The sequence below is a fragment of the Podarcis liolepis genome (genome assembly GCF_965112155.1).
Source record: "Podarcis liolepis genome assembly, chromosome: 4".
NCBI lineage: Eukaryota > Metazoa > Chordata > Lepidosauria > Squamata > Lacertidae > Podarcis > Podarcis liolepis.
In genome coordinates, this window is record NC_139558.1 from 24,853,675 (window position 1) to 24,865,727 (window position 12,053).

At 41.5% G+C, this 12,053-nt stretch overlaps 1 protein-coding gene across 4 annotated transcripts in view; it reads left to right on the top strand.

Annotated features, from left to right (window-relative positions):
- Positions 1 to 12,053, top strand: part of TPP2 (tripeptidyl peptidase 2) — a 41,613-nt gene that overhangs the window by 22,686 nt on the left and 6,874 nt on the right. For 2 of the 4 annotated variants that reach the window (XR_014525560.1, XM_083501068.1), the window contains exons 16-26: positions 133 to 239; positions 560 to 714; positions 1,388 to 1,504; positions 2,280 to 2,380; positions 3,264 to 3,360; positions 3,519 to 3,656; positions 3,941 to 4,185; positions 4,673 to 4,751; positions 7,038 to 7,076; positions 10,902 to 11,053; positions 11,194 to 11,290. Coding sequence is in view for 2 of the 4 variants with exons in the window: in XM_083501068.1 (XP_083357194.1) it covers positions 133 to 239; positions 560 to 714; positions 1,388 to 1,504; positions 2,280 to 2,380; positions 3,264 to 3,360; positions 3,519 to 3,656; positions 3,941 to 4,185; positions 4,673 to 4,751; positions 7,038 to 7,076; positions 10,902 to 11,053; positions 11,194 to 11,290 (1,327 nt within the window). In the remaining 2 variants the exon portion in view is untranslated. The remainder of the gene's footprint in view (positions 1 to 132; positions 240 to 559; positions 715 to 1,387; positions 1,505 to 2,279; positions 2,381 to 3,263; positions 3,361 to 3,518; positions 3,657 to 3,940; positions 4,186 to 4,672; positions 4,752 to 7,037; positions 7,077 to 10,901; positions 11,054 to 11,193; positions 11,291 to 12,053) is intronic. The other 2 variants (XR_014525561.1, XM_083501069.1) reach the window with 1 other exon arrangement.

Consider the following 12,053-nt stretch of genomic DNA (forward strand, 5'->3'; position numbering starts at 1 on the left):
ATATGCTTTCCCTCCATTTGTGAGCTGCGTGAATTGTTGACTCTAGACATCTTTAAAATACCGTGAATATTCCGACCTGTAACCCTCCCCATAAGGATTTTTGCACTTTCTAAACTTTTCCTCTCTTCACAGAACAGATGAAGCTTCACACTATGATCTCAAGTTCACTGACGTGCATTTTAAACCTGGTCAAATCCAAAGACACTTTGTTGAAGTCCCTTCTGGAGCAACGTGGGCTGGTAAGGCAAATTAGGTAGCAAATTGTCCCCCTGAATTCTTAGGGAACTTAACCTGAATGTATGCTGCTGAAAAGCTGTTGTACAGTTTAAGAACCGAGTGACATTTTCTGTATTTGCGTGTCACTTTAAGAGTCCTTATTTTAAGTTGTCACAGCTTAATTCTGCACCTATTCGGAATTTGTGTTATACAGTACTTTAAAAGATAATGTGTATCCTTTATCAAGGAATTAAGCACACACTTGGCCTGCTATCTTCAGAGGGGAGTGAGTCAGAGGCCCATAGAGCACTAGGCCTAAAGCTGTGCCTTTTCTCTTACTTAGAAGTAACAGTATGTTCCTCATCACCTGATGTAACTGCCAAGTTCGTTCTCCATGCGGTTCAACTAGTAAAGCAAAAGGCGTACCGAAGCCATGAGTTCTACAAGTTCTCTTCAATACCAGAAAAGGGATCAGTCACTGAAGCTTTTCCTGTCCTAGTAAGTGACCTTGAATTCAAAACAGAGTTAAGTGTTGCCTTATAGAGTGCAGTAATAGGCAATGATGACCTGCTGAATATTGTGGTGGTGGTTTTTTTTTCATTAAAAAAATAAATTATGGCTGCTCCTGTGGGCCCTCTGCTCTGATGTCAAAGAGGGTTTGTGACCTCCTGACCCCTCCAGTTTTGTCATAAGAAAATAAGAGAATGGAACTTAATGAATAGCGAATGGTTAAATAAAAGATATAAAAAGATCAGAAATTGTAAACTGCAATTTTGGCCATGTCCATTTTCATAAGCGGCCCCTGAATGGTTGAAGATGAGTCAGTGCTGCTCTCGGCCCAGAAAATGTTTGCCTTTCTGCCCTAGATTAACATTATGGGTTCATTTTATGAATAAAGTGGCTAGCCATTTATAGTTTTCCGAATAGAATCTGTGTGGGCTAAATCTGAAGCCGTCTGCCTATAGCTGCCTGTTGTTGCGTGACTAAAGCATGCGCATAGTAATTAGAGTTGGATGAGAATGGATCCTTTAAGGTAGTTTTGCAGCCAAGGTATTGTGGTGGTTGTTGTTTTTTAAGTATTCTGAGCTGCACTGGAATTCTAGTTTGGGGGGGCTTCATAAAGAATGAACGTCAGATATACCTCTAAATCTTCTTTTTTTTCCCCACGAAGGGTGGGAGAACAATTGAATTTTGCATTGCCCGTTGGTGGGCAAGCCTCAATGATGTCAGCATTGATTACACCCTATCCTTCCATGGCATAGTTTGCACTGCTTCTCAATTAAACGTCGTGAGTATCATTCCGTGTTGTCTTTATTTTGCTTTATGGTTCATTTAAAGGGTGGGAGAAAATGCTTGGAGAGCTGTGACTTCTTGGTATGAAATTCTGTAGTCGAGGTTTTTTAAAAATAAATAAATCATGGAGTGTTATTTCAAAATATGTATAGGTTGCCTTTCTGACTCATCCAAGCCTGGTTGACTCATCGTGGTTGACTTAATTATTTATATGCTCATTCTTTTATCTGAAATGTGTTCAGCATTTTATTGTATCATAAATTATTTGAAAGGTTCATATTCCGAGGCTTTTCCGCCTCTCCTGCTTCATTTGGGGGTTTGGGGGGTTTTTTGGGTGCTGCTCCCTTTTCTTCCCTTCCTTCCTCTCCTAATACCCCAACTTTCCTGCTGTCTCACTGGCTTCTGGCTTCCTGACTTCAGAATAACTGAGTGTGTTTTTCATAAATGTGGTGTGCTTGCATGCCCGTCTCCTTGTAGAATTTTCAAGCTTACTAACCCTTTATTTTTGGGAAGAGTTGTAGGTCAGTGGTAGAGCAACTGCTTTGTTCAATCCCAGGCAATCTTGATGCAGGGCTAGGAATGTCTCCAGTCTGAAATGCTGGAGAGTCACTGTAGAATATACTGAGCTAGATAGATCAATGGTCTGAGTTAGCTTCCTATGTTCCAGTTCATCAAATGCTTCTTCATGTAGACGTTCGCATGCACACCACCTAATTCATAATAACGTCCAGCAGAAAATAAGTCCTAACAAGCACCCTCTTTTTTTTTAGCATGCTTCGGAAGGCATTGTGCGCTTTGATGTTCAGACAACACTGAGATATGAAGACATTGCACCTTCCATAAATCTGAAAAGCTGGGTTCAGACACTAAGGTACAGTAGTTTAAATCGAAAACCAGGGAGCTGTGTTGATTCGCAATATGTTTTGGTCCACGTGAAATGAAGGCCAAACAAGGTTCACGCTAAACAACTCTTCCAGAGGCTGAATAGGAAAGTACAGGCATACCTCGGATCCCAAACGCCTTGGTACTCGGACGTTTTGGCTCCCAAATGCCGCAGACCTGGAAGTGAGTGTTCCGGTTTGCGAACTATTTTTGGAACCTGAACATCCGATGGGGCTTTGGGGGCTTCCAATTGGCTGCAGGAGCTTCCTGCAGCCAATCAGAAGTTGCACTTTGGTTTCCGAACATTTTTGAAGTCTAACAGACTTCCGGAACGGATTCCGTTTGACTTCCAAGGTACGATTCTGCAGGGTTTTTTTCAGGAGGGTATGATGTTAATTCCTATCTGAATTTTGTTTCTGTCTTAAAAGTGGCAATGGTAAAAGCTTCCTGCAGGCATTGGTAATGATTCTGCCTCAGGATACACAGCAGCAAGGTAGTTAAATTGGAAGTTCATGTGTCTAAAACAATGGGATTTTTTCCATTAGTGATATAACGGAAGACCTAAAGCTAGAATCATGAATATTTAGCATCACTTGGGCTAATGAGAGTCACAGTCCTGAGAGCCACTAGCAGAACAGACTATACTGAGCTCCATTGCTCTGCCCTCTTTAAAAGGCGAGGTTGGATATCACCTGGGTTTTTATATGATGATATTTTTAGGTTGTTGGAACTTTAATTTTATTTAAATTTTGTACACCACTTTGCCTTAGAATTCTTTCAGAAAAGTGGCATATGAAATTTGTGAAATGTCTTTTTAAAAATGCACCCTGCACCTAGCTCCTAATGCTTATCATTGTATTGCTGAATTACAGGCCACTGAGTGCTAAAATAAAGCCATTAGGATCACGGGATGTTTTGCCAAATAATCGGCAATTGTATGAGATGGTTTTGACGTACAACTTTCATCAAGTAAGTTCGCTTTTTAAACAAAAAAAATACTGTTCTCATATGTAGGTTGCATTTAATGCATTTAACTGTACGTTAAATATAAGCTATGTCCTAAGCTGTGTGTATAAAGAAGTGGTTTTTATTATTGAATATCCTCAACATTCTCTGACTTTTTTCAGCCTAAGAGTGGAGAAGTTACTCCGAGTTGTCCTTTGCTCTGTGAGCTCTTGTACGAGTCAGAATATGACAGCCAGTTGTGGATCATCTTTGACCAGAATAAAAAACAGATGGGGTCAGGAGATGCTTATCCTCACCAGGTATGTTTTGTTTTGTTGTTATGTATTTTGTGTCTTTATCTTTGCTTGTATGTTTTTGCTGTGGACTGCTCTGATTGAGGGCGGTATATAAATTCAATTCAATACATATTATTTTTTAGTTGTATTTATCAAAGAAGGGAAATTGATCAAAGGGACAAATGACATATTGAACTGAAGTGTTAAGCTCTACTGTTTTGTTTTTTTAATGCAGGGCTTATTGTTCACTTTGCAAAGTATCGATTGTTCTTTGTGCTAAAGAAAAGCTTTATTTCTCTCTTCCTTAGTATTCCATGAAATTGGAGAAAGGCGATTACACCGTTCGGCTACAGATCCGCCATGAGCAGAACAGCGAACTGGATCGTCTCAAAGACCTTCCGTTTATTATCTCTCATAGACTGTCTAGTGCCCTGAATTTAGATATTTACGAAAGCCACGCCCAGGCTCTCTTGGGGAAGAAGAAGGCAAACAGTATGTCTCTGCCACCAAAACATAGCCAGCCCTTCTTTGTTTCCACTTTGCCAGATGACAAGTAAGTAACTCCTCTTACTGTGTACAACACTTTATAAAGGTTGAGAACTGTTCTGAGTCTTCAGACTCGGGTAACAAAAGCAGGTGGTCGGTGTTCCCTACGTATTGACCTCCAGTGGTCCAGGAACCTCTGTCTCGCCCTGTCCCTAGGAAGCAGTTCCTTCAGTGAAAGGCTTGGCCAGAGACTGGGCTAGGGGAATACCCTCAGCTCCTCTTTCTCCAATCTCCACCAAGAATATATGTGGATGTTTAGATCTCTTTTGCTACCCTCCCCACCTAACACAGCAAAGCAAAGCAAAGAGAGCACATTAGGCTTGGATTCACAGCTTTTGTCTGTGTGTCTTGCCCCAGTCCTTCGCAGCTTTGGGGTGCGCTTTGCCATATTTCCCAGTCCCCTGTTACACCAAATCTCTTCTGTGACCATTTTATGCGTTGGGCGTTTTATACTATGTACCGTTCATTTTGTGCTATGGTTCCCTTTTTGTTAGAGTACCTAAAGGAGCAAGTCCAGGCTGTTACCTTGCAGGATCATTAACCCTTTCAAAGACTGATCTTGGAAAGAAAGCGGTGAGTTGTTTTTGTTTTTTTATAAAAACACCCAAGTTTATAAACTTGCATTTTTCAAAAAGAAAACTGCCGTTTACTGCCATTTTAAATGGCTGATAATTTTCCATGCAGCTCCAATGCCCAAATACTAGGATTCTTCTGTTTAAAAATACTTTCAGCTTCATTTTGAGTGTGTATGTTTGCAATAACTTCCAGTACTTCATATTATCCAACACTTTATATTATGAGAGACACTGTCAAGACATACTTAACATAGTGCTTTTTATCCAGCTATTTTTCCCTTTGATAATGTACTTTTTTGCACCATAGAGCACAAAGTCCTATCTCACTTCCTCTAGATGTTGGAGGTTGTTAGTCTCCAATGCTCCCTCATTTGATGCTCTATTGGCGTGAGGTTTCACCTGCCTTATATAATACAAAGCTGTAAAAAGTGATCTGGCATCCTTTGTATTTATACAGAGATCTAGGAAAATAATATTCTCCCTCAAACAGATTTTCATTAAGGATACAAACCAGTAAGCTTTGCCCCTGAGCGAATATGTGTTCATTTCAGTGATTGCAGTAACAATAGTGTTTGCTGGATTGTGCCCGAGTCTGGTTGCAAAAGTTAAGTCATTTTCTTATTTGCTCACTTCACATTTTTAAGGATTACTTTTAAAAAAATCTACTCTGTGTTGAGCAGGCTAGAGGTCACTTTCTAATAGACATAAATTCCTTCATTCTAAAAGGTTAGGTAAGGGAGCTAAATGTAATAGGATTGTGAGAAGGTACGACAAAATCTAAGACATTTCTAGAGGTCAGCATCAATATAATTGTGATCCAGGAACTCTCTCAGCAGCCTTATACTTCATTTTTAAAATAAAATCGCCTTTCAAATAAGCTTCTTGGTCAGAGCTGGCCAATTATGGAAAAGGGTCATTCGTCAGTTTCATATTGGACTTGTAGATTTCTTATGCATCACTATGCCATGTTGGAGTGGGATCGGGGGGCGGGTGAGAATTAGGGAACCACTTGCCAATTGTACCTTCTGGCCACACCGTGCATTAGCAGCAGTGGCCAAAAATAGTGGTGTTATTCTCCCTACACTTAGGGGTTTTTTTGAGCTGGTTTTACCCATATAGAATATTTTTCTGCCATCCTGGCTCTCTTTTCTGCCTGCTTGCATCAGTACAGGTGGAAGGTGATATTTGCAATTAATAGTGCTTACAGAAGAACAGTGCCTCCAGCTGTTTTTGAACTACAACTTCCATCATCCTTAGCTAGCAGAACCAGAAGTCAGGGATGATGGGGAACACTGCAGTAAAGTATTAACAGTCGATTACTCTACTGCAGTAGATTAACAGTCGATTCTACCCCAGCTCATTTTCTTCTGGGCTGTAAATATTTTATCTACCAATGCTAAAGGATTGCCCTTGTAGCACGTTTTGGTGAAGTACAGCCAGAAGAAAAAATGGGTCAGAACCTGACATATTTTTGAAGACGCTTTCAAGACCAGTTGTCACGATCCGCTCGCCAAAGAGCAGTCACTGAGAAGACAAGTTGGTCTCAAGGGAGCACCTTAGGCTAGGTCATATTGATATTTAAAGAAATTTAACACGGTGGCCATAGGCTTGCTTACACCAGCCTAAGTGCTTTGCCCTACATCTTCCTGACCTTATTTTTTGTGTGTTTTGATGCTAAAGAAATAATTTCGTTAACAGCGGCAGGGTTGTGTGCGGGAAAAGCTGTTGAGCAAGGAAGACAGGGTATAATGTATGAGCATGTCAGTGTGTGCATAATGATTTCAAGAGAACCAAAGTCTCAAGCTGGCTTGAACATTTGGTCAGAATTTCTCCACACAGTCCTGTTGCGGAGTGTTAAAAACAATAGCATCCATCATGTTGCGTTCCTGCTACAACCAGCGGCATATTCAGTGGGAGACAGAAATTGAGGTGTTCAGTTAGTTAGGTGTTTTCTTTAACTTGGGACGGGGAGCAGCTCCCGTTAACTTGTTGCTAAATAATTGAGATTGCCACATTCACTTTATGGTGGCCATGTCAAAAGCTCAATTTGATTAGCTCTCTTTAACATTTGCTCGCTTTTTTAAAAAACAAGAACCTAAAGTGCAACAGGATACACAAGTTTTATTCTAATATGCTCAAATATTATCTTATAAGCAGTATTTAAAGGGAACAAGACACTGACTTTTAGGTCCTGAGTAGAGAACAAAAACATAACAGGAGGAGGTCGCTCCATTCCACAGAGTTTTGTGCATGTGTTCTTACAGTGTGTTATTCTAACTCCCAGGGGCAGTCTGCAGCAAAGCGACAAGGAAAGTTTAAAAAGGTACTGATTGTCAGTTTTTGAAAGATGTGCTTAAGTCTTTTTGCATATGACTTAAAGTATTATACTGAGTTGACCTCTCTGTATTCGAGTTGCCTTTAATACAAAATGAATCATGCTTCTTGAGCATCACCTCTTTTTTTTAAAATAGTGACGCATTATAATATAGAAGTGGTGTGGGCGTACACGTAAAAATTGGACTTTGCCCTGCAGAATCCATTTGTTTTGAAGGGAATTTTCTCCTACCTAGCTACTCCAACCCTGCGAGACTATCCACCAGCCACAAAACAAAGACAAAATGAACTATACATACAATGTTCATACAGTGTTGCCATTTGAAAGCCACCATTTGCAGGTTAGGACTATAAGGCCCACCATGGGTTTCTGATAAGGCCCACCATGGGTTCCAGTTGGGCCTGCAAGGGCATTTTTCCCAAACCACACCCAGCTGCCCACATACGACATTCGGGCCCAGGACAGGTGGAGATGCAGCTGCCAGTGCCTTAAAGTGCTTTCCCAGTTGTGCATTGGCAAGGGAGGCTTGTGGTTGAGGGAGTATAGTCAGTTGCTGCAGAAAGTTAAGCCCAAAGTTGGTGCCTGTCATTGACATCAATGCTCTCCGTTCTTTAAGCTCTATGGAATCAGCTGCGCTGAGTTTCTCTTATTGGAGGAGACTCTGCAGTCAGCCAGTCCTTGAAGGGAGTTGCAAAATGCTGATGGTCAACTCTTTGCAAGCTCTGCATGATGTCCCCATGATTGCAAGCACTTTAAAGCACCCAGCACCTGATTAGCCCACCTGTCTAATTTGGCCTGCAAAGGGTATGAGAAATTCAGATTTGGCTCACCATTCATATCTGATTTGCCACCCCAGTCTGGCCCAGTATTGCCAGCTTTTAGAGACGACCTGCTTAGTGGGTCGTGGAAGGAGGTCTTTCCCATCACCTGCTACGTGGGGTTGTCAGAGATTGAAGGTGCGACCTTCTCCGCACAGAGAATTTACTCTGATCATGGAGCTGTGATGACCCTGTGCTTCCTATGCAGAGGTTTGAGGTTGCTGTGGAGTCTGAGAAATATTTCCAGAAGGTGCCTTCAGTCTTCTCTTGCAATGAACAATATTAGTAGCCTGCTCTGGTTTGTGTTCTTGTAGTGAGGGGGGATGTAGCAAACTATGCAAGAGCAGTCTACCAGCAGATGGAGAGAGCAGGTGAAGATTACAGGGTCATTACCAATGGTGTTTTAAGCATTTCTTCTCACTTGTTGTGGATTAGCACTGTCCTGCTTGATTTGTGCTACTTTTTAATGCCAGATCATTGCTGTTTTTCAAGCTCTGTGTGGTCAGTTCATTTATTGTTCAGGAGACCTCGGTGACCTTTTTGCATTGATCCCATAAACCAGGGGCAGGAAACCTATCCCTTCAGTGAGGAGACACTTACCAGAAAACGATAACATGTTTTCAACTCTACATACTAATTTAATTTGATCATACTGTGGCTTCTGAATTTGTACTGTGATGGTGGTGGTGCTGCTGCCGCTGCTGAGTTTATAGCCTTTAGAAGACATTGTTCATCTGTTGCTTGATAGCGTAATTCCTAAAAGTGATTTCCATTTGCCTGGGTCTGTTGTACCTTGGGGAGACTTCTGGATTCTTGCATTTTGGGGGCATTCGTGTTATATAATGCTGCTGGAATTAATATTTTGAAAGAAGAATCACATGTACATAACTATGCATTCACATAATTTCCTCTGAAGCCGTGCATGCAACATAGCTTCGTGACTTTCTCTTTGAGCACCGCTAATCTCAGCTGATAAGTTTCCTCCTAGTTGCTGTTCACATTCTTTTTTTTTTTTTTTAATGAAAGTGTTTATATACAGCCGTCTCATGAAATATAAGAGCAGGGAAGAAAAAAATATGTACAATAAAACACAATTGAAAGCAGAATCTTTGAGATGACTGGCTAAATTTTAAGCAGCTGCATGGGCCTCCTGGAACAGTTCTAGAGAACTGGGCAGAAAAGCAGTGGTCTGGCTCTGATCCTTGTCTTTTAGGAAAGGGAGAGCAGTTTCCCTTTTACATGAGTCTACTTCACACATTTCACTGATTCACACCGGAGGCTGTGTGTTGGTTGGGGAGAGCTCAGGGATGAAACCTACTCTCTGGGGAGTCAATAGACCCCAACTGAGATGTTCTAAAAAGAGATGGATTTGGCAGGGACTCTGATTTAGTGAAAGCAAGCTGCTGTACAAGAGTTCAACAAACCAAGGATGGTATTCTGTAGTCATACTTTGTGTGTTTTTCCTTCAGCGGGAAATGGTGGTGTGAATAGTTGCCTTTTTTCAGAAGCCTAACATGTATCAAGATAAAAGGTTGTATTCTGTGTAGCATCAAGCAGTTTGCTGTGTCGGCATAAGAATTTATTGTTGTGCAGTGGAACAGTCTTCCCCCCATGTTGACCCTTAACCTGTTCTAGGGTTTCCCCCCAAGCCTCTAGTGTAAATTTGGAGATGGCGCAGGGCATATGCAGGATGGGAAAATCCTGTTGCGCTATTGCTAATCCCTGCACTAGTGCAACTACTTAGTTAAATACTGTGCACAGGTAGTTATTGTTAAATTTGAGGTTTCACCATGTTGGGGTTTGATGCCAATGCCATTGTAATTATCTTTTTTAAAACAAAAAACAAAAAATTAAATACCTACTTGAACTATATGATCATGAGAATTATGACAGTGCATAACAGGATGGGAAGATTATGATAAATTATTTTTCCCCACAGCTGGACTTTTCTGGTCAGGTTTTTCATCTGAACAAAATTCCACCGGGTTACTGCACCAGACATAATTTGTTTGCTCTGTTGGACAGCTGCATCTGATGCATTTTCCTTTATTGAGGGGGGGGGGGGAGTTAGAAAGGGAGTGTGAGATTTTGGAATCAAATAAGGCACAACACATTTTAAGTCCGTCTGTTGGGGTCTCTGTGATGGAATGAATGTGTAAGTCTGCTGGCTGAAATGACTTTGGATCACAATTTTAAAGGCTTAGGTGAATATACTAAATAATTTGAGCTACTCCTTGATCATTGCATAAGCTTACCTTCTTGTGCGGCTTCAGACATAAGCAACAGCTCCCTTTTACTACTGCATTGCTCTTTCAGACGTATAGTGTCAGTAGATGTGTGCAACAGTCCCTGGATAGGGTTGTACTTCTCTTAGACCAAGTGAGCAGCATACAGGTGCATTCGGACATTGGGGCTGCCTCTGAAGACAGCTGGCCAGTTGCAACGTCTGTCTGGATGCTAGTGGGGGCCAGGAAGTCACAAAACATAACTCCAGTTTTGTGCCGGTCACACCGGCTTACCAGTCTGTGCCCAGTTCAGAGTGCTTGTCTTTAACCTTTAAAGCCCTAAGGGCCTTGTGAGCAGCTTAACTGAAGGACCATCTTTGCCCATATAATCCTGCCCATATGCTAAGGTCTGCTTCAGGAGTGTTTCTGGGGTGCCTGCCATCACGTTCCATTAGGCTGGGGTGCGCGAGAAATGGGGCCAATTACTTACAGTCCTAGAACTGTGGAACTCCATGTTTTTGACTTGCGTATCTGTAACAGCGTGCAGGCAAACACTGGTGACCTTTCTCTTTAACTGAGATTACAATTCACTTGTGTGTTTACAGAGCAATTTTTTACAAGTACTCTGTATTCTTGCTGATGTGATGATCATGCTTGTATCTTGCTTTGCTCTTGTTTGCGTAGCGTAGCCCTAAGAAAAAATACTTGGAAATAAATGCGAGAGAATATGGCTGCGCTTTGAGTACTGTGCTTTCCCCCCACTTCTGCAGGATATAATTCCAGTTCACTATCATCTGATCCCATCACCAATAAAAAGTAAGAATGGCAACAAGGAGAAGGAGAAAGAGCCTGAAAAGGAAAAAGACGTAAAGGATGAATTTGCTGAAGCTTTAAGAGACCTGAAGATACAATGGATGACTAAGTAAGTTTCTGTTATTCTCCTAGTGTCAAATTGCATCCTTCAAAGAACGGATTTATTAATGGAGTTTATGTCCCTTTTCCATGGTCTGCTACCCAGGGACTGCTCCATCAGCAGCTTCATTCATACTTTTTTCTCTTTAGGCTCGAGACCAGTGACATGTATAATGAATTGAAAGAGGCCTTCCCTAATCATCTGCCCTTGTATGTTGCAAGACTTCATCAGCTGGATTCTGAAAAGGTGAGAAGCATTTAAAAGAAACACCAAAATTGCACTTGGCAGTTTTAAGTCTGCTCTCGGCCACTTATTTGTACTTCACGTATCTTAAGCTTTGAATTCAGTGCTCTGGGCAGCCTGGAATAGCGAACCCTCGTACCTACAGGACAGCCTCTCCTGGTATGCCCCGTGTAGGACCTTAGGGTCCATAAATAACAACACTTTGGAGGTCCTGAGCCTCAAGGAAGTTAGATTGGTCTCAACTAGGGTCAGGGCCTTTTCAGCACTGGCCCCGACTTGATGGAACGCTCTGTCACAAGAGACCAGGGCCCTGTGGGATTTGACATCTTTCTGCAGGGCCTGCAAGATGGAGCTGTTCCACCTGGCCTTTGGCTTAGACTCACTTTGACCCCTTATATGGGATTTGGCATATAAATTTTCCCTTGGCTTTTTTACTGGCCCATGTAGGACCAGCATGGATAACTGGCCTGGGTGAATATCTGATGTTTCCTCCCTTTATGGTCTTGATTTATGAGCTACACTAAAATGAGGCTGCATTTTAAGCTGTATTTTAAGCTGTAGTTTAATTAACTGTTTTTGGTTTTTTTTCTATTACATTTTATTTTAATTTATATTTGGTGTTAGCTGCCCTGAGCCCGGCCCTGGCCGGAGAGGGCGGGCTATAAATAAAAATTTATTATTATTATAACTTAAATTTTGTTCAGGGGATTAGTACTTATACAGATCAGTGCTTTGGTGAGTTTGACGCATAAGAGCAGGAGTTGGA